The 27749-nt window shown below is 64.3% G+C and overlaps 1 protein-coding gene across 1 annotated transcript; it reads left to right on the top strand.

The window, feature by feature from the left end:
- The first annotated feature begins 3941 nt into the window (after positions 1-3941).
- KIAA1755 (KIAA1755 ortholog) lies at positions 3942-17496 on the top strand. The gene is given in 15 exon segments (XM_068150184.1): positions 3942-4167; positions 7639-7836; positions 8290-8610; positions 8612-9572; positions 9696-9833; positions 10512-10635; positions 11049-11142; positions 12073-12159; positions 12775-12891; positions 13341-13439; positions 13621-13769; positions 14831-14969; positions 15238-15360; positions 16173-16364; positions 16447-17496. Coding segments are annotated over 15 exon segments (3705 nt in total). The 5' UTR covers positions 3942-4164; the 3' UTR covers positions 17407-17496.
- The last annotated feature ends 10253 nt before the right edge of the window (positions 17497-27749 follow it).

The following is a 27749-nucleotide window of genomic DNA, read 5'->3' as shown; positions in this document are numbered from 1 at the left end:
GGGAACAGCTGAGCCACATCTAAGGCTGGGCACCCAGGGGCTGGGCCTGGATGTGTTTTGGGTGAGGGATGACAGCAGGGAATCGAGTTTGAAAGCCTGACCCTTCCCAGGGGAAAAGACTTCCCCTGACAGGCTGCTGCCCTGCCCTGGAGCCTGGGGGCTGCCCTGCCCCTGCCAATCCTGGAGCCCCGGGGGCTGCCCTGCCCCTGCCAGCCCTGGAGCCCCGGGGGCTGCCCTGCCCTGGAGCCCCGGGGGGCTGCCCCTGCCCTCCCTGCCAGCCCTGGAGCCCCGGGGGCTGGGCTGTATGTGCAGGAAGGGGGCATCCTCAGCTGGGAGGGCAAGGGGGAGGGCAAGGGCCTCTCTCCTCTGCTGCCACCTCTCTCCTGGCCAGGGCTGTGGGTTAGGACCTGCTGCCTGATGACCCCAGGCCGCCTCTTGTTCCCCAGGTCAGGGCTTGTCCTCTGGCCACGCTCCTCAGCGCGTGTGGGCAGTTCCTGCTCCTGCCCACAGCTCTTCCTCCTGCCCACAGCTCTTCCTCAGAGCCCTGCATGATGCAATGACCCAAACTACACTGAAGTTGTGTGCTGGGGCTCCTGGGGTGACCCTGAGGCTCAGGCTGAGGCTCTGCACCATCCCCAGCAGCCTCCAGCTTGGGTCTGCTGGGCTCAGCGCCCACTAAGCCCCTTCCTGGGTGGGCACCGGGGCCTGGCTGCACCCAGCTGTGCCCAGGATGGCCTCTGGCAGATGCAGGGCAGCGTGGCAGGAGTTCTGCTCCTTGGGCTGCAAGGACACACAGATGTGTTTGCCTTTGGTGAGGAAATCTGGTCCACTCACTTCTTGCGGTGCCACAACCAGCCTGGGAATTCCCCAGGCAGCACTGCCAGTGCCAGAGGCACTGCTGGTGGCAGAGGAACTGCTGCCACCAGGCATCAGGCAGGGCTGTGAGCTGCAGCTGGGGGGGCAGCAAAGGGGAAACGTGGGGGAAAACCCAGGAGCTGGCAAGGAAAAGTGAGAGCAGCCTGGCTGGGGCTGGAAAGGAAAAGTCCTCAGGCAGAAACAGAACCAACCCTGAGCCCCTGCCAGGCAGGACAAGCTCACTGCCACCCACAGGACCAGGCTCTGCCCGGCTCCCTGTGGCCACCACGGTTGTCCCTGCGCCCCTGGTGGCTTTGCCCATGGCTTGGTGCAGCGCTGCCAGCAGGGAGGTGCAGGAGAGCTGCAGCTTCTGCCTGCTCCCATGTGTGTTGCCAGCCTGGCACTGCCCACTGCCACTTGCATGTCCTTGACAGCCTCTGAAAACAGCCAGGGCTGCACAGGGCTTCCTCCACTGCTGTTTTCCCAGCTGCAGGGTGGCTCTGACCCATCCCCAGCTGTCCCTGGAGCAGGGAAGGGCTCTCAGCCAGCATAAAGTCTCTGCTGAGAGCAGCCCTGAGCAGGCCATGGGGACACCCAGGACCCCAGACCTAGCACAGCACAGTGAGGACCCAGGGGGCAGGGACATGGCCACAAGCAACGAAGCTCCCAGCAGGAGCCCAGCCCTAGACACCCTGCCTGGTGCTGGGCTCCCCACGCTCACCCTTCCTCCACTCCAAGATCCTGGGGAGGATCCCAGGGCCCCCTGGGGACCAGGGCTGCCAGACTCTGAGCAGACTCAGTGTCTGCCGAGTGTCTGCTGTCCCCGTGGCCCCCAGACAGATGGGCTCCGCTCCCCAGCTCGGGACACGAGGTCTGGGAGCCTCCTCCTGGGACACAAAAGGGGCCCCAGAGAGCCACGAGGGATGAGTGTGCAGAAAAGTGACCCCAAACATCAGAACTGCAGCAATGGTGACCTCGGACAGAGAGCCTGGGGGGATCTGAATGGTGCCTCTGTGCCTCTGGAGGGGCAGGGCAGGAGGCCACATGAAGCCTGTCCCAGCAGCTGCTCAGGACAAACAGGGCATGGAGAAAGGGAGCAGAGGAGGAGGGGGAGCTCGTGGGGGCAGGGGCAGCCGGGTGGCCCCCGGGGAGCTCTGCCTTTGGAGGGACAGTCTTGGCCCTCAGCACCCCAACTCCCACCTCCAAGCTGCCTGAGGGCAGCAGGAGGACTTGGTTTGGGGGGCTGCAGGGATTCAGGGCAGGATCTGCCCACACTGGGTGCATTTGGAGGGTGAAAAGAACACCCCAGGGCCAAGCAGTGAGCTGCTGCTCTCGGGCACTCCACGGCTCTGGGGGTGGGGTCCTTCTGGGCTCTTCATCCTTCCCCTCCTGCTCCCTAGCACCACCAGCAGTGAGCTGCTGCTCTCGGGCACTCCATGGCTCTGGGGATGAAGTGGGGTCCTTCTGGGCTCTGCATCCTTCCCCTCCTGCTCCCCAGCACCACGGAGGGCTCCTACCTGCTGGTGCAGGACCCAGTCAGCCTCTCTGCCTTCCTCCCCAGCCGGAAGGTGCCCGAGCCAAGGGAAGTTCTTGGGCTCGTTTCAGAGGTAACCAGGCAATTGCAGAAGGTCAGAGCATGAGCTCATGCTCCCCTGGTGCTGGGGAGACTATAAAAAGGCTGGAGCGGAGTGTGTGAACCGGCACAATTAAAGGAGCAATTGGCTGCTGCTGGGATGGGAGGAGCTGGCTCAGCTGCCTCCCGTTTGAATGAGGGATCCCAGGCAGACGGCTCGGAGCGGGTCTGAGCCAGGGACCAGCCCTGCAGGGAGCCGTGGCACTGCCAGCCGGGCTGGAGCCTCGCAGGGGGCTGAGCCGGGCGCTCCAGCCCCGCTCTCCGCGGCCAAGCCTCTGCCCACGCAGCGCTGGTGCTAAGCCCTGGCAGCACTCGTGACCTGTGCTGGCCATGGAAGGGCTCCGGTAGTTCCCAGGAACAGGGAAGCTAAGACACAGCCCTCCCCAGTGCTGTCCTCCCACCACAGCAGCCCAGCCCAGCCCAGCTGTGCCTCCTCCTGCTCTGCTGCTTTTCACTGCCTGTCCCCTAGCCACTCACTAAGCCCTCGACAAATGTGCTTCATCCCAGCCCTGGTCCTGCTCCCATCCGAGCCCCGGTCCCATGACTTGCTCTGTCCCTTGTCTCTGCCCCAGTCCCAGCCCTGGTCCCATCTCTGGTCCTGTCCTCTGTCCTTGTCTCATCCCTTGTCCTGCTCTGTCCCAGCACCGTCCCAGCTTCAGTCTATCCCCTGCTCCTGTCCCAGCCTTGGTCCTAGGCTTGGTCCTATCTCTTTTCGTAGTCCCCTCCCTGGTCCTGCCCTTTGTCCCACCCCTGGTCCCATCCCTTCCCCATCCCACAAACACAAATGCAGCCCGAGGAGGGCTGGGCAGGGAGCTGGACGCGGTGCCCAGGGCCGGAGGAGCCCAGGGACGGCCGAGTGGCACCGAGTCGCCTCAGGACAGCCCCAGTCTGTGCCTTTGGCTCCTGGGCCGGTTGGTTTAGTACAACCCTGGTTGCCACATCCCAGCTCTGCCTGCCAGAGAGTTCTTCCCACCGCTGCCACATCCCAGGAGCCCCGAGAGGCTCCTTCCTCCTGCTGAGCTTTCAGAGCAGCTCGGAAACGAGACCCCCGCGCTGGGCCAGTGCTCGGCGTGGGGCACAAACCAGTCCTGGGGGTCCGGACCGGCGCTGCACCGACTTCAGTTAACGGGAGGGAGCCGCAAACGCCGTTCACGCCCCGGCTCTGCCTTTCCCGGTGCTCTGCAGCATCCGCGGAGTGTTTCCGTGGAGCGGGGGGCGGTGGGGGCCCCCTACCCTTCCCGGGGCTTTTCTCTTGCACACACACACCCATCCCACCCCAACGCAATTCCCCCGGCAGGACGGAGCTGCCGCCGCCGCCGCCTCGGGGACACCCGGCGGGCTCTGCCCGGTCCCGGCCCCCGCTTCCCGTCCCATCCCGGCCCCCCCGTCCCGTCCCGGCAGCGTTCCCCGAGCCGCCCCCCGCCAGCCCCCTCCCCCGGCCCGCCCCGCCGCTCTCGCTCTTTCTTCGCCTTTGCTTTCTGTTTTCTTCTTTCTTCTTCTTTGTTTTTTTTTTCTTCCCCAGAAGAGGCGGAGGGAGCCAGCCGGGGCCGGGGGGGCAGGGGCCGCCCGCCCCCAGCTCGGGGCTAAGCCGCCGGCGGAGCGGAGCCGGGTCCCGGGAAGGAGGAGGGAAGGGAGAGTCGGTGCCCCCCCGGTGCCTCTACCGCTGCCCGGTGGACATGGTAATGAACTCCTGCTGCTTTCCTCTCCACTCCCCGCCGGCTCCTGCGGGCATCTGCCGGTCCTGGGGCCTCCCAAGAACGGGGCGGGCATCGGAAGCGAGGGTGGAGGAGGTGGGGTGAAGATGGAGGTGGGGTGAAGGTGGGAGAGATTTTGAGCAGAGATCTAGGAGGTCGGGGGTGGAGGTGGAACAGGTCAGATGCAAAGGTGGAGGTGGGATAAGAAGGTGGAGGAGGTCGAGAGTGGAGGTGGGTGGCAAAGGTGGAGGTCAGGAGAAAAAGTAGAGGACAGGAGCAAAGCTGGAGGTCAAGAGCAAAGGAAATGGTGGGGTGTGAAGGTGGAGGCTGGGCATGAAAGTGGAGATGTGGGGTGAAGGCAGAGGAGGGCAGAAGTGAAGCTGGAGGCCAGGTGTGAAGGTCGAGGTAGAAAGGTGGTTGTGGAGGTGTGAAGGTAGAGGCCATGTGGAGGAGGTGGAGGCCACCAGCCACTCGGGCAGGGGCTTGTGGGGCTGCTGCCCACACTGCTCAAACTTCCCTGCAAAGCTTGGCAGGGGCCTGGGTGCAGCAGGTGAGTGCTGCTCTGTGACCCTGCTGTGCAGGTACAGGAGGTTCCCCGGGGCCGTGCCTGGCTCGTTTGTCCCTGCAGCCGGCACAGGCTGCTGCCCTGGCTCCCGGCGACGCTGTGCCGAGCGCTGGGGCCCTTCCTCAGCCTCCTCTCCGTGTCCTGCCAAAGTTCCTGACAGCCAGAGGGAGAGGGATTGCAATTCAGGGCTGGTTCTGGAGCTCCAGCCTGGCTCCTTCCTGAGCTGGAGGGATAAAGGAGGGAGAGCTGAGTCACCCCGCGGCGCTGGGCAGGAGTTAAACCACTTCCCAGCGCCGAAACGCCAAAGCCCAGCTCCGGGCTGGGCTGGCTGGTGTAAAGCAGCTCAGAAAGATGGGTGCTTGGGGAGGAATAGCAATCTCGATCTAGCAGCACTTGGGCTGATTAAAATGGAAATGGCTTTGCAAATGTAAATCTCCCTCTGCTCCCTGATGCCTTTTGTTTTGCTCCCTCCCTGCAGCTGGCTGAGGCTAATTGGCTGCTTTTGGCTCTGCGCAGCTCCAGCCTGCCCTCAGCTTCTCCCAGGAATGCAGAGCTGCCGCCGCGGTTACCCCAAATCCCCCCTCCCCCCAGTGACGGAGGGCTTTGTGACACTCACTGAAAACCTTTCAGTCAGCACAGGCCAAACCCCTCCTCGGCAGGACACAGGCTGTGCCTGCTGTCTCCATCCCTTGGCTGCTCTCTCCCAGCGCTGGCTCCTGTGATCCCGCTGCTGGAGGAGTGGGATCCCGCTGAGATGGGACTGGGCTCGTTCAGCCCATCCAGCCCCTGGCACACCCCTCTGCTGGGGTTCGGTGGCGATTTGGGGGGACCCCAGACCCTGAGTTTACTCAAACTCAGGCTGTTTCTCCCCAGCCACCAAGGTGTGGGAGCACAGACAGGGAGCTGGGCTGTGTGTGCCATGGGCCTGGGGAGGCTGCTCTGGGGCATGGGAACAGTGTTGGGAGATGCTGGGTGAGGGATGGGGCTGCTGGAAGCACCTTGGTTGTGCCAGACTCTGCTCTGTGCCCCCACACCATGCAAAGCCCTTGCCAGTGCTGTGGCCAAGCTGGCCCCTGGCTGAGTTTTGGACCCCTCAGCCACCTTGGTCCCATTTTGGAGGGGACTTGGCTTCTCTTTCTCTTCTCCTTTGCAGTTTTATCAGTGCACAATGTGCTTGGTTGGTAAGAGCTGAGTTTGGCTCCCAATGAGCTGGTTTTGGAACGTGCCAGGGCTGGGCAAGGGTGAACCTGGTGAAGGTCAGCACAGGCAGGGCTGGCAGGGTTGGTCTCTCTCTCCTGCTGTCATCAGGAGCTGGATGGATCCTCCTTTGCAGACAGTGGTTCCTCGGTCTTGTGCTGGGACAAGGCAGGAGCTGAGCTTGGTGGTGCCAGGCAGGGAGGTGGTGGGTGCCTGGCCAGGCTTGGTGCCTGGGAAGGAGGCAAGAACATGGAGCTGGGCTTCACCCTGCAGCTGGTGCTTGGCCAGAGCAAGGTCTCCCATTCCTCCTCAGAACTGTGTGAGAAGATGGATGGTCCAAAGGCAGAGAGCCAGCAGGGGACTGCTCTTGCAGATCAAGGCACCAAGAAGGGACTTGCTCTCCTCCTGCTCTGCCCAGGCTCCATGGCTTCCCCTGCCAGGGCCAGGGGCAGGAGATCCCTGCGTGGAGATATGAGGAGAAGTCAAGAATTACCCAAAGCATGACTGCAAAGTTTGTTAGCTGAAGCTCTTCACAGCTCATTAAGATGAATTGACTCAGGCCACTGTCTCCACGTGGATTCCCAGGCTATGGATTACTTGCCTGAAGCTAATGCCCACCTTCAGCTGATCCCACTTGACCTCCTGGGTGCCAGTCTAGGAGCACAGGGAGACTGCTGAGCCGCAGCTGCTGGAGTTCCAGGACCTGGCTGCTCTTTGGTACCCAGCAGCTGGCAGAGGCAGCTCTGCAGGAAGAAGAGGAGGAAGAAGAGAGCTGTCCCACTGCAGAGCAGCAGATCCCTGGGCAGACAGGCTGGGCCTGACCCTGCACCACACGGGCACCAGCATCTCTCCCCAGCAGCACCATCTCCAGCAGCAAGGCACCGTGTGCCCACCTGCCCCAGCCTGGTTTGCAGCTGCAGAAGTCTCTCTCTTTCCCACTGCCCCAGGGGCTCCTTCAGGCAGCCCCATCCACGGTCACCCCTGAGCTGCCTGTCACGCAGCTGGGATTCCATGGGAACCGGCCGGCCGCTTCCCGCCGGATGCCAGCTGTGCCAGCCGGCCCCACGCTGCCAGGAGAGCAGGCTTGGAACCCCCAGCCCATCCGTGGCACAGGGCCAGCACCCTAGCCACAAAGCCAGTGCCCTGGCCACAGGGCCAGCGTCCCAGACGTGATCTGGAAGCGTGCAGGGGAGGGGGCCGTCCCCTGGCAGCGCTTCCCAGGAACGGCTCCGAGGCTCGTTTGGAGCTTGGCGAGCTCGGCGATGAGTCTGAACCAAGCACCCCATCCATCTTCAGATGTTTGTCCTTCCTCCCATCCGCTGCTGCATTCCTGCTGAGCCCGGCACATCCCCACGCTCCGCGTCTGGCTCGGGTTAACCCCTTGGCTGCTGCAGCTCCTCCGCCTCCGCACGCCCAGTACTCATCCCGGGAGCCTTAAACCGCAGCCCAGCGCTGGGAACCGATCCTGGCCGTGCCCGTGGTCCTGGCTGCGCGGTGCTTGCTGGGCTCTACACCCGGTTCCTCCCCGGTTTGGAGCCTCCTGAGCTTGGTGGCATCGCCGGCGTGGGTACAGCAGGAGCTGGCAGCGAGGCGGTGCTGAGCGGGATGGTGGGCACAGGCTGCGGGGGGGCGGGGGAGGATGGCATCCCCCTGCGGGGCCACTCTCCCCAGCAGCGCTGCTTTCCCCCCTGCAGGACGCCGGGTCGCTGGACGCAGCCGTGCAGGGCGCCCTCCAGGCTCTCTACCCGCCCTTCGAAGCCACGGCCCCCACCGTGCTGGGCCAGGTGTTTCGGCTGCTGGAGACCAGCTTCCGAGGGGATGGGCTCTGCTGCCTGCTCCACTTCCTCATCCCGGCCAAGCGCCTCTTCGAGCACGTCCGGCGGGCTGCCTGCGTAAGACAACCTCCCCCTGTGCCCCTGTGCCACGCTGCCGGGCACCGGGGGCTCGCTGTTAACGCCTGACACCCTGTGCAGCCCTGCCCTGTGCCAGGCTGCAGGCTCCCTCCATGCCCTCACCGCAGAGGAAGCGTGCCCAGCTGCCAGCACACAGCTTGGCACATGCGGTCCTTGCACTAAGGCTGGGGGCACACCCAGGGCACCTTGCCTCAGCCCTGGAGAGGCTGCAGGTGGGGTTTGCCCTCTGCAGCCTGGGAACGGCTGCATGCTAGGGGTGGGACTGCAGGACCCTGCTGTGGCTCATCTCAGGGAAGTGCCACCAGGTCCTTGGCCTCTTCAGACCCGGCACAGAAGCACAGGGCAGGGCAGAGAGATCGTGAGGGGCTGGCCAGGAGGGTATGGAGCCGGTGGGGGCTCTGGCTCACACGCTGTCTCCTTCCTCCCTGCCAGGCTCCCTACTTTAACTGCATCTTTCTCCACGAGGGCTGGCCCTTGTGTCTTCACGAGAAAGTGGTCGTCCACCTGGCACCCCTCAACCCTCTGCTGCTGCGGCCCGGGGACTTCTACCTGCAAGCAGAGCCCTGCGAGGAGCACTCTGCCCGCATCACCCTCAAGCACCTGTCCCGGGACCTGAGCACGGTGGAGGAGACGCCGGTCCCCGAGGCCGCCTACCCTCTGCTCTTCACCACCGAGTGGCTGGAGGAGATCAACGGCGCCCGGGAGACGGCGCCGCTCCGCTCCTGCCTGGTGGCCACCGAGAACGGCGTCACCCCCCCTGCCCTGGAGCAAGATCGCCACGCCCGAGTTCATCGACAAGCCCAAAGCTGGAGGTGACGGCACCCAGCAGGGCCCCGCTCCTGGAAGCGCAGCTGAGCCCGCAGCAGCCAGCCTGGCCGTGCCCCGTGGCGCGGTGGACGTCTCGGTGCCCTATGGCAACGTGGCGGGCACCGTCCCGGGCTGCAAGGGCACCGCTTGGAAATCGAGCCAGGGCAGGTACCCAGGGCTGATCAAGGTGGAGCAGGCTGGGCTGCAGAAGCAGCCAGGCACGCTGGCCATGCCCAGCCTCTACGAGATCATCAGCCAGAACCTGGAGGGGGAATACGTGGACCTGCTGGACTGCTCCCGGGAGCAGCCGCACCTCCTGCCCCGGTCCCCGCCCCCTACTCCCCCGACGGGGCCGATGGGGAGCAGGGATGAGACGGCGCTTCCCTGGACAGCTGGGGGTCAAGGAGCAGATGCCTGGCCCTGCGCGGGGGCGTCAGGTTCGAAGGAGGGTCCTTGCCCCCCGTGCCTGGGGAGGAAGCTGGGCCGGGAGCTGGGGCCGCACGGCCCGCGGTGCCGCCACCGCGACTCCTACCTGGCCGCTCTGCAGAACCCGGTGAGCTTCGGCCCCGGGCTGATGGCAGCCATCCTGGAGGAGTCTGATGGCCCTGGCCCCGAGCCACCCCCTGCCGCCCTTCAGGAGACCCCCGCGCAGCACGGGGTGGGGGCTGGCAGCCCCACGCCCCCCACCCACCCTCCCCCCCAGGCCGGTGCCGGGGCGCCAGCAGAGGCACAGCAGGGCAGCCCCCGGCTCCCCACCAGCTCCAGTCACAAATTCTCCTTCCTGAGGGGGCCCCGGCTTGGGGCAGCCCCCGGGGACGAAAAAGCTCCCAGCCAGCAGGAGGGGGCCTGGAAGAAGATGACTGCCATCTACTCACCCCGGATGGGCAGAGCCAAGCCAGCTGGGAAAGGTACCAACGCCGAGCAGGGCTGCGTGCCCGCTTGGGCACTGGGCGGCGGGGGGGGGGGGGGGGCTTTGGCATTCCCCTGCCCCCTGGCACATCACCAGCTCCTCTCTCCACCCCCACGGGCAGGTACTGACACAGCAGAGGAACGGTCTCTGGAAAGCACCAGCTGCAGGAACGGTCCCTTGGTGCCCAGCCCCCAGCAGCCCCCAGCCTGGCAGGAGCTGCACGCCGGGCTGCTGCACTCGGGCATCGTGTGCCTGCCAGGTACCCGCCAGCACCTCCAGGGGGGGATGTCAGGAGGAGCCTGTGGAGGGAAAGTGGTAGGCTGCTGTGCTGGGGGGGTGGGTGGGTTTCTGGAGGAAGGTCTCAGGGCTTTGCTGGAGGCCACAAAGCTTCCAGGCAGAAAATCTCCTTTCAGCTGGGCAGACAAAAACCCAAAGGGCAAAAGGCAAAGCAGACAAACAAGGGCCCTGAGCAGCTGCCCCAGCTGCAGCCAGCCCTCCCACACCATTCCTCACCAGTGAAGCTCTCAGTGCTCAGCTGCCAAGCACTCAACACTTGGCTGCTTCCTTTTCCCAGGAACTGGGAAAAACAGTGACCAAAAAAAACAAAGCCCCAGCAAGAACCTCCCCAACACTCTGCCCTGGCACTTCCAGGGCTGCTCTCGCTGCTGAGAGCCCTCATGGCCTGGCATTGCCCATTTGGGGGGGGCTGGGAGGGGGGCTGCACCAGGGTGGCACAGGATTAACCTGGGCAGAGCCCTCTGAAGCAGGGCTCTGTCCCCCTGAGCTGGGACAGAGCCCAGTCCTGCCCCCCTCAGGAGCTGACCCTGCATGGCCAGCAGCAGTGAGGCCAATGGGAGCCCTCTGGGGGCTTGCTCAGGGCTGGAGTTGGCACCCCGTGGGTGGGTGCCGGAGGGGTCACTGGTGCCTGTCCCTGCAGGGAGCTCAGACAGGCTGGGCAGGGCCCTGCTCCAGGTGACCACCAGCGGCAGTGCCTGGGGAGCTGCGTGGTGCTCGGCCAGCGAGCTGGCAAGGCTCATCCTCTACCTCTGCTCCCTGCCCAGGTAAGTGCCAGGAGCACCCTCAGGAGACTCCCAGATGGTTCCTGCCTCAGGGGTGCTGGGCAGTTCCTATGCTGAGCTGGGGTGGATGCCCACCCCCCCTGCTGGTTTGGGCACATCCCTCACGTCCTCACCGTGTGCCCAGCCCCCCCTGCAGCCCCCCCGGGGCCCTTGTGCCAGGCCTTTAACCAAGGCAGCTGTTTCTGAGGGCCTGGCACTGCCCTTGGCTGGGGCATCCCACAGGGCCAGGCCCATCGCTGGTGGCTGCTGGCTCCTCCCTGCCCTCACCCTGCTGCCCAGGGGCACAGAGCTGTGGGAGGAGGCTTTGGGTGGGTCCTGCCAGAGGGAAGGGATCCCCACTTCATGTCTCACTTCTAACCAGTGCCATCTGCCTCCTGCTGTGTTCCCCCTGCCAGGCGAGGAGCGAAGGACTCGGGGCTGACCGTGGTGGTGGATGCCAGGAAGCAGCTGCCAGCTCCTGTCCTGTTCTGTGCCCTCCGCTCTGCCCAGGTATGCCTGGCCCCAGCCCTGTGCCACAGACATGCCAGGGGGTCCCTACCCAGGAGCTGCTGCCCTTTGGGGTCCCTCAGAGGCTCCTCTGTGCCCACTGTGATGCACAGCTGGCAGCATCCTCTCCAGCAGCCGTAGTGCCTTGGTTTTACCTCACTCTCAGATTTTGCCCCTCAGTGCCCTGGTGCAGGTTTGCCATGGCAGCTCCTGGCTGCACCACGATGCCCTGGCCTGGCAAACCCCTGTCCCTCTGGCTGCCTCCTCAGCTCCCCAGCCCAGTTCCCAGCTCTCTGTAGGTCTGGCAGTGCTTAAACAGCTGCCACTTGGTTTCCAAACTCCTGGGCATGACTGTGGTGGCACAGCCCATGCCCCAGTGGCACAGCCCCCAACAGAGCTCTCACCTGGCACTTCCAGCTCCTCAGGTGCCAGCCCAGGGCTCTGGTGGTTTGGGACCAAAGAGCCCTTCCCAGCCCTGCAGGTTCTGTCCTCATCCCCACCTGGCACCATGGTTTGCCCCTAACCCCTTCAGCACCCTGCTGGCTGAGCTCACCTGGAAATGGGCTCTGCAGTGATGGTCCTGGCAGGGGTTTGGTGCCAGGGCTGAGGCAGTGCCCTGCACAGCCCCGGGAGGGCAGTGGGGACCTCCTTGCACAGCTGCCCTTGCCTCCACCTGCCCAGGGCATCCTTGCAGCCTGTACCACAAACGCCACACTAGCCCCACAAGGGCACCAGGGAAGGGTCTTGCCCAGGGAGGTGGTGGCTGGGGGGAGGCCATGGTCTGAGCCAACCTTTTCCATTCCCCACGAAACAAGGCCTGGCATCACCCTGGGGAACCCCAGGGCTGTGCCACGGGGTCTGCTGTGGGGGACTCTTCCCCATGGGCTTTGCTGTGGGGACTCTGCCACGGGGACTCTGCCCTGCCTCCCCCAGAGCACCTCACCAGGCTGCATCCACACCGTGCTGCTGCTGGCCGAGAAGGAGCTGGCTGCCCACCGCGAGCGGCTGCCCGGGGCGCAGGTGAGCCTCCCCCTGGCCCCTCCTCCTGGCCCCTCAGTGCCTCCCCTGGGAAGAGCAGAGCTGGGGTGAAAGGAGCCCCCTGCCCTGGGGGACCCCAGTCTCCTGCAGGCAGAGCAGCCCCTTGCTCGGGCAGGTCCTCCTGTACCGTGTGCAGGATGAGACCCTTGGGCTTGCTGTGCTGCACGGGCAGGTGACAGCCCAGCACCGTCCCAGCTAACAGCCCAGCACCATCCCAGCTACCTCTGTTGGCCTCACAGCAGGCTCGGGGATGATTAAGTCCAAACTGGAAGGAGTTTATTGCTCAGCGCTGCAGGGTTTAATTAGTCTAATGTGAACCATTAACGAGCTGGATCCCCTGGCAGGGCTCTGCTGGCAGAGCTTGCAGCCCTGCTCAGCCCTCCTGTGTGTGCCACGCTCCCAGGGCTGTCACACTCCCAGGGCCGTCACACTCCCAGGGCCACCACTCTGGACCTGCTACCCTGGCAGGGCGGCTGTGGGGGCAGCAGGGGCTTGTGCCCTGCTCCAGGCTGCCCCCGGGTAGGGGGGGTGAGGGGGAGAGGGCTTTGGGGAGGGAGCTGGTGCAGTGCCACGGTGCTCACAGCCCCCTCCCCACAGGTGGAGAGCCTGGGGTCGCTGAGGGCTCTGGGCCGCTTCGTCGACAGCTCCCAGCTGCCCCCGGAGCTGGAGGGTTCCTTCCCCTACTGCCACGGCGAGTGGGTGCAATTCTTCCAGGTGTCTGTCAGCACGCAGTGAGCCCCCCCCTCACCTCCCTGCTGTGCCCCCTTGTGTCTGCTACCACCTCCTGAGCTGCCACCTCCCCTCACCGACCTGCCCCCGCCCCGTGAGCCATTGCCTCCCCTCCCCGAGGTGTCTGCTGTCACGCCCTGAGCCATCACCTCACCTCCTTGCCAGGCCCCTCCGTCCCCAGCACGGCTTCCACCTCTCAGCCACCCCTAGAAAAGCAGCAGGAAAGCCCAGGGGAAGGGAAAGAAAAGCTCTGAGTGCAAGCAGGGCAACCCCCTCCTGCCCGCTCCTGCCCATCCATCTCCATGCTCCCTTCCTCCTCAGCTTTAACCCAGTGCCCCATGGTATTCCCTGGCACTGCTTCTCCTCCTCCTCCCCCCCAAGACAGGCTGCCCTCCTGCCCCAGCCCCACTGACCTGTTGTGTCTCCGCTGGCAGAAGCTTCACCCCTTCGTGGCTGGCCTCAGGCAGGCATTGGAGGTGCTGCAGAGCTGCATCCAGGAGCTGTGTGGCACCAAGGCTCTGGCAGGGACACAGGTGCTGAGGCTTCCAAAGAGCCCCTCTGCAGTCCCCCAGATGGGCTGCAGCTCCTCCCAGACCGGCCACTCCTGGCCATGGGTCTGTCCCCTGTCCCCTTTGCCTGTCCCTGGGTCCTGTGCTGGCCCAGGAGCTGCCAGGTGAGCTCCCGGGTGAGATCCATGTCCCACTCCCTCCACAGGACGTGGCTGCCTGCATCCAGAGGCACCAGGCGCTGATGGGGAGGGTGCTGAGCGACCCACAGCTGCTGCAGCTGCAGCGGGAGGGAGGCTCTGTCCTGGCCAGGCTGCGCAGGGAGGCCACCCAGCTCCGTGCCTCGGCCCACGTCAGGTAAGAGCCCCTGGCCCTGCTGGCACGGGGGGGGCAACGCTGGAGACCCCCAGGCTCCTCGGCTGGCCACAGAACCAACTCCCCCTCTGGGTCCCCATCGGCAGGAGCTGCTGCCCAGCACATCCCAGAGCTGCGTCCTGCTCCCTCCTGCCCTGCCAACAGCTCCCGACCCTGGAGCTGGCATCCCAGAGAGCCCCGGGCGGGGAGTCCCGGCTGGGGAGGGGGCGCAGTTCCTCCTGGGGGGTGGTTGTGCGGCATCAAGCGCCACGCTCCAGGGCTGCTCGGCAGAGCCTGCAGTGAGCCCTCCAGGCCGGGGACAGCCAAAGCCACTAGATGGGGCCAAGCCCCGGCGGTGCGGCGATCGGCCGGCCGCGCCGGGCCGGGCTGGGAACGCCGCTCACGTCCGGGAACGCCGCTCACGTCCGGGAACGCCGCTCACGTCCGGGAATGCCGCGCTCCCCTGGTGGTGACGTTTGTCTGGGAATGCTGCACACGCCTGGGGGCTGCCATGCCCCTCTGGTGATGCCACACTCACCCAGCGACGCTGCATGTGCCTGCCAATGCCACACTCCTCCGGTGCTGCCACACTTCTCCCCTGGTCCGTGCATGCACAGCCCTAGTCCCACTGCTCTCTTTGCTCAGCTGGGCCAGGCAGCCAACCCTTGCCCATCCCATGGTCCCCAACATCCATCTGACTGCATGGGATGAGGAGGTGCCCAGGCAGGCACCCCAGGGCCGGGGAGCTCTTCTGCAGCATGCCCAGCGTGCAGGGCTTGGAGCCTGCTGCCCAGCACAGCACAGGGAGAGCCCTCGACTCCCAGGTGGGCTCAGAGGATGCAAGGAGGATGGGGAGAAGGTCCTTGGTTGGTTCCTGACCTGGACACCTTCCAGACTCTGAGCAGCCATACACCCTGGGTCATTGCCTGCCTGCTCCTTGGCTCCTGGCTGCCCGCACAGCAGTGCCCACTTCCATGGAGCTGTCCAGCCAAGGCTCCTGCCTGCTGCCTTGTCCAGTGTCAGCAGCACCCAGCACTCACACCCCCTCTGCTCCCCACCACCAGGACCAGCATGGAGCTGGCTGAGGGGCTCTACAGCCAGCTGGAGGAGCAGCTCCACGACCTGGTGTCGCAGTCCAACGCCTGCCTGGAGCGCCTGGAGCTCCTCCGCAAGGTCCGGCAGCTCGAGGCTGAGTTCAGCAAGGTGGGTCCCTGGGGTGCTGCTCTGAGTGCCCCCACCCTGTTCCCTGTGGTGCTCCCACCCTGTCCCCTGTGGTGCTCCCACGGCTGAGCACTTGGGGCACATTTGCCCAGGTTCTAACGCTGAAGGAAGCCTGGAGAAGAGCCTGAGCTTGGCTTTCATTATAGTTGTGAGCGCTCCAGGGGTGGGATGCTTGGCTGGGCAAAGGAAAGGGAGGGTGCCAGGGGGGCGTCTGATGCCACCTGACCCCTGGCTCTGCTCTGCCCCACAGCTGGGCAGCTGGCTGGACGGGGAGGCAGCAGCCCAGCTGCAGGAGATGGGCACCGAGGAGCTAAACCCTGACAGCCCCCAGGGCTCTGCCCAGCGCTTCAACGAGTTCCTCACCCAGGCAACGGTAGGTTGGGAGGGGACAGCCTGTGACATGCAGCCCTGGGGTCCTGCTGCCAGCAATGCTGAGAGGGGGCTCTGGACACCTCAGCTGGAAATGCCAAGTTGGAAATGACCAAACATCCTCCCAGAGTTTGATCTGGAACCAGGCTTCTGGGCAAAGCCAGGGGTCCCCAGGCTGCCTGGGTGAAGCTGCACTTTCCAAGCCCAGCTTGGCTGGCATCTTGGCACCATCCTGCTCTGCTGAGGGGAGGGTTGTGCTGCTCCTCACTGCCATTCCTGCACTTCATCCTTCGCAGCCCCCTTCCTCCCACAGGGCTGCAGAGCCTGGATGTCCATTGGGCAGTAGATAGGAGGTGCTCCAGGACTGGTTCCTCCCACAGCCCCCGAGAGGAGGTCTCTTTAGTTAAGCTGAGGCAAGGTGAGCCTGCCCAGGACAGGATGGTGCTGTTTGTGTGCTCAGAGCCAAGCCAGGACAGGGCAGGGGTTTGGGCAGTCCATCTCCTCCTCGTTTCTTCTCACTTGCCCAGAAATTGGTCAGGGGTTGGCACAGGCTGCCCAGGGAGGTGCTGGAGCCCCCCAGCCCTGGAGGTGCTCCAGAAACACGTGGCCACAGCACCTGGGGACGTGGTTTGATGGCTGTTGTGGTGCTGGCTTGAAGGGTGGACTCAAGGATCTTGGAGCTCTCCTCCAGCCCAAACAATTCCATGATTCTGTGAGACCTTTCCCACGCAGTGACGCTGCCACACGTCCCAGCACAGCGGGGCAGTGCCATTCCTCCAGCACAGAGCCTCTCTCCTTCCCTGCCCCCCGCCGCAGGCTCGGTACCGGCAGGGGCTGGCCCTGTGTCAGGAGGCGGCGGAGCTCCGGGCCGGAGCATTGCCGGAGGCAGATCCCTTCCGGGCGGCTGCGGCGCTTTTCCAGACCAAGCTGCTGGGCTTCCTGGGGCAGGTGGAGCGGCGGCAGGAGGAGCAGGAGCTGCTGCGGGAGCTCGCCCGCGTCTCCAGCCAGGTGAGCGCCCAGGGGCTTCTCCCGCGGGGCCGGCGCCGGCTGGGCGCCCACGGCAAACAGCCTCTCTTGTCCCCTTCCCCAGCTGGCAGGGCTGCAGCTGGACTGCGGGCAGTGCCCGGCCCGGGCGCGGCGTGGTGAGGGCCAGGAGCTGCAGTGCCTGCAGAGCTCCTTCCAGAAGCTGTCGGTGGAGTTCGCCCTGGAGAAGCTGCAGGAGATGAAGGCTCAGGTGCGGAGGATGCAGAGCAGCCAGGGGCTGGCAGCCTGGACCGAGGCACGGCACAGGTACCAGGAGAGCCGGCAGGTCCTGGAGGAGATGCTGGCAGAGCTGCAGGAGGCCTGGGGAGCACAGGCTGAAGGGCAGGGAGATGCCTTAAGCCCCCCTGGCTCAGGAGCTGCAGCCCCCTGCAAGGAAGCTCCAGTCTGCAAAGCAGCCAGCAGCCCCAGGCCGGTGGGGCTGGGGGGCTGGGGGCCAGCAGAGCAGCCACAGCCCCAGACCAAGGGGCCAGGACAATCCCAGGGGCCAGGACAATCCCAGGCCAGCAGTGTTGCCAGCCCCACGCTGGGTGCAGAGCCAAGCTCCCCACAGCCCCAAGAGCAGGGGGACCGTGCCCCCCACCACGGCTCTGCTGGCACCTCCCTGCCCAGACCCGAGGGCAGAGCCAGCCTGGGAGCTGCAGGACACCTTGCCCAGGATCACAGCCAGCTCCCTCAGAGGCTTCCCTTCATCCTGCCCCCCCAGGCACGTTTTCTGGGTGCTGACCCATTGTGTGCCCCCTCTGTGCCCCTCGGGACCGCCTCAGCCCCTGGCACACGGGGCCTGCCTGCAGAAGCCACTCAGTACTTCCAGGTCTCCAGCCGGAGCAGTTTGTCCTCTGAAGACTCAGACTCTCAGAACTCCACCGAGGAGGCCCCAGCAGGGGGCTTGGCTCTGCCCCGGGACCCCCAGAGTCCCAGACCACCTTGCCCCCCCGAAAAGCCCCCCCAGATTGTCTACCTGGAGAACCACCACAGCAAGAGCCCAGCGAAAGCCAATGCCAAGTAAAACCAACCCCTTCCAGCTGGGGCTGTCCCTGGCCAGCTGTGGAGGCCTCCATCACCAACTGGATGGGACAGGCTGTGCTTGGAGGGGGGATGCTGGAGCCCCTCACCCAACCCTCAGCCCTGGGGGGTCCTCCACTTCCCCATCCTCAGCACTGCCCCCACTGTGGGACAGCACTGACTTTGTCACCAGCCTCTTGGGGGTCATTAATCCTCTGCTGGGTGTGCAGCAACCTGTGCCTGGGGTGCAGGATGCCTGCCGGGGCCAGCCAGGCCTGCCCAGCACAGCTGGGAGGCTCCAGGCAGCCAGCAGCTGTGCTTGGAGCATCCCATGGCAGCACAGAGCTGTGTTTGTGCCCAGCAGCTCCACCACCTGCTGGGTGGCTCCACCGTCCCCTGCGCTGCTGCTGCAGCCCTGGGCAGTGCCAGCCATGGGCACTCTGTGCTTGCACACTCATTAACGTGGCACTAACCTCATTACTGGCAATAAACTCAGAGAGAAGCACCCAGCATGGTCCTCCTGGAGCAGAATGAAAAGCTGTGTCCTGCCCAGAGCCAGGCTGCCCAGAGCCAGTGCCAATGGGCAGCCCATGCCACCACAGGAGTCTCCTGAGCCCCCAGGATGGATGGAAAAGGACTTCTTTAAGGGTGCTGGAGCCCTGGAGCAGGCTGCTCAGAGAGGTGGTGGAGTCTTCATCTCTGGAGACATTCCAAAGCCACCTGGGTGTGTGCCTGTGTGACCTGTCTTGGTGAATCTGTCTTGGCAGGGGATCTGGAGTGGATGATCTCCAGAGGTCCCTTCCACCCCCTAACATTCTGTGACCACAGCCTGGTTCTCCTGCCCACCACCAGCTGGTAGGATGAGCCTGCTCAAACCACTGCTGGCTCATCACCAGTGTCCCCTGCCCCTCTGCCAGGCTGCAGCTACCTGCAGAATGAGCCTCTGCCCCTTTTGGGGGGTCCAAGGAGCAGCCTCCCACCCCTGGTTCTCACTCCTGGTGCACACTGGGGTGGTGTCACCCTGCCCAGCCTCCCTGCTCGCTGGGAACATGCTGTCCCACAGCTGAGCTGGCTGTGACCTCACTGATCACCATCCCAAACAGCCCAGGGGCCCTGGGGATCCTGTCCCCGTGGCACATCCCAGAGAGTCACACCACCTGCTTGGGCACCCCAGACAGCACCATGAGCTCATGGGGGACAGCGAGGAGCAGCCACAGCTCACGCAGGAGCCAGACAAACCCTCTCCTCCTCCCAGCCACGGCCTGCTCAGGGCCCCCATGGGTGCTGTGCCTCAGCACAGGGCCCTTGCCCATCCCAGTGTCTCTCAGAATCACTCATACCCCCCTCAGCCTTGTTTTTGCCAAGTCCCCGAGCCCAGCCCCGCTGAGATCTTCTCTGGAGGCTGCAGTCACGGCCACCCCCCTGCGGCAGCTCAGCCTCCTCCTGCCCGAGTCATTAATGAGTGTTAACGAAGGTCCATCCCCGCCTGCTCCCCAGGCGCTGCCCTGGGACCTCCTGCCCATCCCCTACCCGTGCTCTGCGCTTGGGGTTCTTTCAAGCTCCGTCTTCTCCAGCTCAGACACCAAGTCCCCCACAGCACTTCTGTCCCTGCTTCACTCTGGCCCTGCTGGCCGAGGTCTGTCCCCTTCCCCTCGCCTCGGCAGCAGGGAGTCGCCAGGGCAGGTCTGCGCAGCCCGTCCTGGGTGAACCCAGCCGGCTCCACTCCGTTCTGCAGTCAGCGGCACGTCCTGAGTGTCACCAAGGCCACCCCAGCCCAGCCACTCTTCCTATCTCTTCCCATGATGATGTTTGCTCTTGCCCAACCGCCTGGCCCTGGGCCGAGCCTGAAGTACTCCAGAAATCCCCTCCGCGGAGCTGATGCAACACCGAGCCCTGGAGGGGGAAGCAGACGGACGCCGACCGCCACTGCGAGCCGCCCGGGGCTGGCTGGCCCCACGCTGACCTCTGCTCCCCATCCTGTGCTAACCTTCCCCCCCACCCCCGAGCCTGCCTGCTCCCCAGCCCCGTGCGTGGATGGAGCCCAGCTCCTCGTGAGAGCCGAAGAGCCTCTTCCCCCAGAAGCATTTAAAGCCCAGCCTGGCAGTTGCCTTGCTGGCTTCTCTGCTCTGCTGACAGCTGTGTCCTCTCCTCACACGTCCATCGACCCCTGCACTGCCCAGTGCCTCCAGCTGCCTCCTTGGGCACCGAGTTTTGCCCCTCATCCCTCATGCAGGAGCTGGTGGCCTCAGGACTCCTCCTTATCAGCCCATAACTGATAGCTCAGCCTGGTGCACCAGCCTGGCACAGCCACATCCTACCCCAGGCTTGTGCCAGGGCCCCAGGCTGGACATGCTGCCCACCTTCTTCATAACCCCTGGGAAAGACAGAGCCTGTACTGGCAATGAGTGTAGCACACACACACTGGCACTGCCCTAGAAGACACCACTGGCACCACCACAGCACATGCTGGCACCACCATGGCACACACCACCAGCACTGCCACTGCCCACCAGCTCCTGGGCATGGACACTCCACGGGGATCTGTGCCCAGGCATGGCTGGGATCAGCTGGGATCTGTTGGGCTTGAGCTGCCCCAACACCTGGCAGCTGCCTCCATCACCCTCCCTGGCAGCAGCAGGTTTCCCACCACCACCACCCCCAGCTCCTGCTTCTCACAGTGTCCAGGAAAGACCTCAATAGCCAAGAATTAAGCCCAAACTTAGGGCTTAATCAAAGGGGAGGAAGAAAGAGGGATGAGAGTGATACTGCTGAAAGAATACTGCCTGGAAGAGCTGGGTGATGCCAGCACAGCACAGCAACCCCTCTCTGCCACACACTGTTGCTGGCAGGAAATCTCCCATCCCTAGCTGAGGCTTGGGGATTCCAACCCTGCCTGGCCCATGACATTTGGGTCCCACCTCCAGGACAGGCTGTGGGGGGGAGACTAGCTGCACCAGAGACTGTGAGGAGCTGGAGGTGCATCCAGCAAGACCTGGATGTGGGGTTTGAGACATGAGAGAGGAAGGAGAAGGAGGGAGAGAGAGAGAGAGGGAGAGGAGGGCGAAGGAGGCAGAGAGAGAGAGAGAGAGGGGAGGGCGAAGGAGGCACAGAGAGAGAGAGAGAGAGGAGGGCGACGGAGGCACAGAGAGAGAGAGAGAGAGGAGGGCGACGGAGGCACAGAGAGAGAGAGAGAGAGGAGGGCGACGGAGGCACAGAGAGAGAGAGAGAGAGGAGGGCGACGGAGGCACAGAGAGAGAGAGAGAGAGGAGGGCGACGGAGGCACAGAGAGAGAGAGAGAGAGGAGGGCGACGGAGGCACAGAGAGAGAGAGAGAGAGGAGGGCGAAGGAGGCACAGAGAGAGAGAGGAGGGCGAAGGAGGCACAGAGAGAGAGAGGAGGGCGAAGGAGGCACAGAGAGAGAGAGGAGGGCGAAGGAGGCACAGAGAGAGAGAGGAGGGCGAAGGAGGCACAGAGAGAGAGAGGAGGGCGAAGGAGGCACAGAGAGAGAGAGGAGGGCGAAGGAGGCACAGAGAGAGAGAGAGGGGAGGGCGAAGGAGGCACAGAGAGAGAGAGGAGGGCGACGGAGGCACAGAGAGAGAGAGAGAGGGGAGGGCGACGGAGGCACAGAGAGAGAGAGAGAGAGGAGGGCGACGGAGGCACAGAGAGAGAGAGAGAGAGGAGGGCGACGGAGGCACAGAGAGAGAGAGAGAGAGGAGGGCGACGGAGGCACAGAGAGAGAGAGAGAGAGGAGGGCGACGGAGGCACAGAGAGAGAGAGAGAGAGGAGGGCGACGGAGGCACAGAGAGAGAGAGAGAGAGGAGGGCGAAGGAGGCACAGAGAGAGAGAGGAGGGCGAAGGAGGCACAGAGAGAGAGAGGAGGGCGAAGGAGGCACAGAGAGAGAGAGGAGGGCGAAGGAGGCACAGAGAGAGAGAGGAGGGCGAAGGAGGCACAGAGAGAGAGAGGAGGGCGAAGGAGGCACAGAGAGAGAGAGGAGGGCGAAGGAGGCACAGAGAGAGAGAGGGGAGGGCGAAGGAGGCACAGAGAGAGAGAGAGAGGGGAGGGCGAAGGAGGCAGAGCAAGAGAGAGAGGGGAGGGCGAAGGAGGCAGAGCAAGAGAGAGAGGGGAGGGCGAAGGAGGCACAGAGAGAGAGAGAGAGAGGGGAGGGCGAAGGAGGCACAGAGAGAGAGAGAGAGAGGGGAGGGCGAAGGAGGCACAGAGAGAGAGAGGAGGGCGAAGGAGGCACAGAGAGAGAGAGGGGAGGGCGAAGGAGGCACAGAGAGAGAGAGAGAGGGGAGGGCGAAGGAGGCAGAGCGAGAGAGAGGGGAGGGCGAAGGAGGCAGAGCGAGAGAGAGGGGAGGGCGAAGGAGGCAGAGCGAGAGAGAGGGGAGGGCGAAGGAGGCAGAGCGAAAATAAAAGAAACAAAAAAAAACAAACAAACAAACAAAAAAAAAAAAAAGAAAAAAGAAAGAAAAAAGGAAGAAAAAAAGAAAATGAAAAGAAAAAGAAAAATCTCCCCAGGGTTATTTTGCAGCTCCTGAGATTCACTGATAAGAGAGGGAAGAATTTCTGGCCCCTGGCTGGAGGGCAGAGCCTTTCCTCCGAGGAGCCCTGCGCCGCCCTCAGCCTCACATCTGGCTGGGCACAGCTGGAGCCCTCCCAGCACAAAATGTTTTCGCAGCCCTCTGCATCACTCTCCTTATCTCTGCTGAGCCTTCAGCTCCTGATTTATGGCGCCGGGGCTGCCCAATTAAGCCATAACCTTTCCAGCAAGGCGAGCCCAGGAGTTAATCAACATCCAGTTCCCACCCACGAAATGGCAAAACCGTTTGTCACGGGGCGGCGGGGGGCTGGCCGGGGGCTGGCAGTGCCACAGCACCGTGCCCGGCCCGGCCCGGCGAGGAGAACTGCCCCGGCACCCAGCCTGCTATGGGGCTGGGGCCCCTTGAACTTGTCTGGACTATTGCCCCCCGGGGGAAAAAAAGGTGCTAAATGTCCAATGTAGAAGACAAAACCACCCTGGAGGCAGGAGGCAGGTCACGGAGCCCCGGGGGGCTGCCCTCCTCTTCCTCATGGAAGCTGTTGGAGGCGACCATCCCCCACCGCCGAGCAGCAGGTACCAAGATCAGCACTGAGCAAGGAGATCCAGCCAAGATCAGCAACTCTTCCTCCTCCTCCTCCTCACTGCTGGGTTCCCGTCAAGCCCTTCCCCCGCAGACTGTGGGGGCAGGGTGGGGGTCGCTGAATTCTCAACCACAGACAGACGGAGAGAAAAGGAAGGAAGAAGCAGGCAGGGGCCGCCGGGGCCAGAGCCTTCCCACAGCCCTGCCCTGCTCCTGGGCAAGGAGCAAAGCATGGACAATGGGGGGCAAGACAAACTAAAGAGCCAGCCACAAGTGGGACAGCATGAACCCCCCCGGTCAGGCCCCCCTCCAGCAGTTCTGGTGCCAGGGGAGCTGCCAAGGGCTCGGTGTGGCAGCGCCTGGCACCGGGGCTCAGCCTTCAGCAGCCGCGGGGGGGTTGAAGCACAGGGTGGGACTGAGGCTGTGGAAGTGGGGTTGAGCCTGGACCTGTACTCCTGAGGGCAACTGGAGGGCAACTCAGCAGGCAAACACAGCAGGAGGCGCCTGAAGGGCAGCACACAGCCAGCAGCTCCATCCCTATCATGCCAGGGGTTTGGAAGTGCAGCTTCCTGACCTCCAACCTTCTGCTGTCAAGCAGAGCCAGACTGGGTCTCTCCTGCCACCCAGCCAAGGTGGCTGCTGCTCCTGGGGGGCATCGTGGGGGCTACAACAGTGTGGGAAACCAAAGAAACAATGCCAGGGGACACCAGGAATGCCAAGGGGACACCAGGAATGCCAAGGGCTTGGACTCTGAGGGCCAAACCTAACTCCAGTCTGGTCCAGCCAGCAGCTGGCTGCTTTCTCAAGTCCCAGCTGTGCCCCATCCAAGGGCCTGCTGGCAGCCCTGAGGATGCCAGTGCTTGCCCAGTGGCCCACTGGACACCCACCAGTGCTGCTGAGGGCACAGAGAGGTGCAGGGCCCCCCCTGCTTGGGGGAAGCATGGCACTTGTGTGCCAGTCCCAGGAACCCTGATGGCTTTGGTCATCAAACCTGGGCACAGACACTCACAGAGGGGAACTGACTCACCACACACCAAGGGGGTGGGAGTGCAGACCCCTCTTGATTGCCTCCCACCCACCCTGTCTGCCACGAAGAGGGGTGGAAGATTCGTGGGAAGGAGGAACTGGTACCCTGGGGGTGGTTCCAGCAAACTTCTAGGGAAGGGCACTCGGAGAGGGCAATTCACCTCCCAGCAGGTTCAAACAGTTCAGATTGCAAAATGCTGTCCCTGCTCACAGCTGCCCTGCCAGTGGGGACGTGTCTGAGCCCCACAGCCCCAGGGGCCAGCACAGTGGGACCCCCACCAGCAGCAGGACCAGCCTCCTGCCCACCCACTCCTGTGCAACAGGACCCAGCCAGTGGCTGGGACCAGCCCTGTGGCCATCCTTGGGCCACCAGCATGGCAAAGCTCCAGATGGCTGCAGAATCCTTGTCCCTCGCTCACCTGCAGGTCCCACTGCCCTGGAGGGGGTGGGAAGGAGCTGTCCCAGGGAAGCCTTTCCCCTGCCCCAGCCCTCCTGGCCCCTCACCAGGCTCAGAGAGGGGATAAACCCAGAGACACACAGGGGGGTTGTGTTTCTCCTTCCCTCTAAACAAAACCATGGCCTTGGCCTAAGAACAAAGAGGGTGACATGAGCAGTTGCTCCTGAGCCCCCCACCTTGGGAAGGGGTTGCTGTGCCTGGCCCCAGGCCTCTCCAGGGCACCTGGTTATCAGCTACCTGGTTATCAGCTACCTGCAGGGATGCTGCTGCCAGCTCCGTGCTTCCCTGAGACAGCCTCTGGCTCGCTGCATGCCAAGAGCAGTGAGCCAGAGCCCAGCAGCACAGCACATCCCTCCTCCTGCCTGGTGAGCAGAGGCTGCTGTGCCCCCGTGGTGAGGGTCCTCTGCCTGCTCACCCCACGGCAGCTCAGCTCCCTGGACGTGGCTGTGGGTCCAGGTGGAAGCCCAACCTGCTTGCCCTGGGAGCTGCCACTCTTCCCAAAGGAAAAGCTGCCCCATCCCCTGCACCAGGGCAGCCCTGCCCCACTGCTCCTGGCCAGGAGCCAGAGGCCCTTTGTGCCAGCTCCCAAAGCTGTGCCCCTGCAGCAGCCCTGGCACAGGGCCAAGCTCATCTTGCTCAACCGCTGCCCGGGTGCCAGAGGTGCCCACGGTGACCAAAGACCCCAAGCCAGGAGCGATGCCCTCACAGAGCTGCTGCCTCTGCTCTGCCCCCAGCCCCTGCCCCCAGCTTCTCTCACCTGCCAGCCTGAGGTGCCCTCACCCACCCTGCCTGCTGGGACTGCCCAGCCCTCAGCTCCATCCCTGCCAGGTGTGGGGCAGCTGCAGGTGTTTCCTCCCCCCACTTTTGAGCTATTTTAACCATGCCCACAAGACCCGAGCCCCACACAAGTCCCAGCTCTGGTGTGCCAGGGCTGGCTGTGCCAGGGCAGCCACAAGCCCTCCCCATCAGCAAGAGCAGAAAACAGCTTCCCACCCTTGAAGCTTTGCCCAGAGCCATCCCAGCCCTGCCGCCCCCTTTCCAGACCCTGGGGCAGGGCTGGGATGATGCTGGGCTCCTCACTGAGAGGCTCTGGGTGCTGGGGTGACCACACGAGGTGGGGAGCGGACGGGTCACCCCAGCGCCGGGGGCAGCCCTTGGCTCTCTGCGCGGGGGTCACGCCGTGGGAACACCCCGGGCTGGGCGGCGCCGCCGGGGCAGATCTGTTAGAGGCGGTTGACAGCCGAGCCGAGCGACTCAGAGGAAGACACTGTCCCCTTTCAGGGCTTGTTTATCTGCCTGCACAAGGGACTGAGTCAGGATGTGATGTGCGGGCGCAGCCGGGGGCTGCCAACCTCCCCAGCTCACACCCAGGAGAGCAAACAGAGCTCTGCCCGCCCCGCGGAGCCTTTGAAGCAGCTCCAGGGCCGGGGTGGGTGCGAGGGAGGTCGCAGTCCTCTGCCGAGCACCTTGAGCAAATGAGAGGTTATTTTGGCCATCCAGCCCTGCAAACGCCCTCTTAATGCAACCTTGTGAAGAGAGTAAAAATAACGCTGCTGGGGGGGTGGCCTCCCGCGGGCAGCATTTTCCACTGCCCGGGCAGACCAATGCCTCCGAGATAGGCGGTGGGGAGGGGAGGGGGCACTAAAACTGGAAACCAGGGAGGTTTCCTCTGGCTGAGGTGGTGAAACCTGGCCTGGGGTTCCCTGGACAGCCCCAGGGGACAGCAGGGCTCTCAGCTCTGGCCACTCGTGGCAGAGGTGGCAGGGCAGGGACGGGCACTGCCAGCGGTCCCCGCTCCGTGCTGGGCCAGAAGAGCAGACGGCAGCGAGTCCCTTGCAGCCTGGGCAGTGCCAGGCACCTCGGCACCCCAAACATCCCAGCACCCTCCCGATGACAGAGTGCCCTTGCTCCCAGCAGAGCCAGGACAGCCTGCCTGCCACCGCCCCAGACAGACAGTGCCCCAGGGGTGCTGTTTGTGCCACCTTCACCGGGAGCAGAAGGAACACCTGAGTGCATCCAGAGTTCACACCGAGAGGAAGAGAGGGCTTGTGCTGGCAGAGCCAGGCCCTGCACGCTCCAGAGTGAGCCCCAGCCCCCTGGCACTTCATCAAAGGCAAAGGCTCCTGTGCCCAGGAAGCAGCCCCGGGTGCAGTGCCAGCTTGGGGCAGACAATAAGAGCTGCAGTGGGGCTGCAGGTCCTGCTGCCACCAGCCCTCCCTCAGCCCTGCCACTGCTGTGGCTTGGCAGGGGAGAGGGATTCCTGTGCCCCCGATGCCAGGAAAGGTGGGCAGCCCCCTGGACCCCCTCCCTGCATCGACCCAGCTCTGCCCACACTGCCAGCACCAAGGGATCATGGATGGCTTCCATCCAAACCAGCTGCCCTGAGCTGTCTCTCAGCAAGGATTTGCTGCCCTCCTTCTGACCTGCCTTCCTAGCTGCCCACAAGAGGGGTGAAGGATGGGGCTCCCCCACCACAGCTGCAGCCACCAGCTCAGCTCCTACCCCAGGGATGTTGCCCTGCTGCCAGCCTAGGCAACAGGGGGCAAAAATCAGCCATGCCCTCATCTCCTGGGGTTTTTCCCCCCCTGGGTATCTGCTCTTGGCCTGCTGAGATGTCACAAGGGCAGTGGTGCTGCCCAAAAGCTCTTTGTGGAGCTGGAGGAGCTGCACACCTCACTGCAAACCCTGCCCCCCCGGGGCTGTGGCATGCCCCAGCAGACAGCACCACCTGCATCCCTGCTCCTTGCCAAGGCTGCCCTGAGCACCAGGGGAACAGATCCAGCCAGGACTGGGACAGGGCACACTGGGACACAGGAGAGTCCAGGGCAGCAGGGGCACAGCCTGTGTGTGGGCCCTTGAGTACACCAAGTGATGGACCCCAGCCACGTCCAGGGCATCCACAGGAAGGTCCTCAGTAACTGGAGCAGCCCTGGGGTGACCACCAACCACCAAACCGAAGTGGGGGGGTTTCCAAGTAGGCAAACACCCCCAGCACAGGGGCTGCAGTGTCCTACACCTGGCCAAGGGCCAAAGAGGCACAGGGCTCCACCAGCAGCAAACCCCAGCCTTGGCCCTGCCCCTGGGCAGCTTAAATCATGGGAAGAAAAACCAGTGGCTAAACCACATCTGCTCCAGAGGTGGAACTGCTCAAGACTTTGCTCATCACAAGCCAGACCTCTGCTCAGGGGCACTCCCAAACCCCAAGCCCCCCCATAGGGGGTCTGGTGTGGGGTCTCTGCCCCTGCTGGGCAGCCTCAGCTGCATTGGGTCACCCTCGGGATGCCCAGGGTCAGGCCAGGCAGCCCTATGGGGCCCGAGAGCCCTGCGCAGGAGAGGCACAGCCAGAGCGTGGGGCAAGGGCTGCCAGGGAAAGCGCTGAGCCCTGCCCCGTGCCCAGCTCCCCATGGCACTGTGTTCCCCCCCTCTCCCCCAGGACACAGCAAGGTTTCCAGCCCATTTTCCCCGCGGACTCCCCAGCTCCCAGGGATGTGCTGCCGGGAAGGGACCAGCTGCTGCCCCTCCAACAGCCACATGCCTGCCAGAAACGGCCGGGCACGGAGATAAGGCCCCGGGAAGGAAAACTTTATATGGAGAAAACATTCCCCGAGCCTCTGGCACCTCGGTGGGAGCTGCACAGTCCCTCTCCTCCTCCTCCTCCTCCTCCTCCCCCCCGGGGTTTTTCCCCTCCTCTTCCCCAGCGGCGTTCCTCGCCCCGGGGGCGGCACCGGGGGCCGGGGCAGGGGC

The sequence above is a fragment of the Melanerpes formicivorus genome, unplaced genomic scaffold (genome assembly GCF_026170545.1).
Source record: "Melanerpes formicivorus ecotype bairdi unplaced genomic scaffold, bMelFor1.0.p_v2 SCAF_19, whole genome shotgun sequence".
Classification (NCBI taxonomy): domain Eukaryota; kingdom Metazoa; phylum Chordata; class Aves; order Piciformes; family Picidae; genus Melanerpes; species Melanerpes formicivorus.
This window is presented reverse-complemented; position numbering and strand designations above follow the sequence as displayed.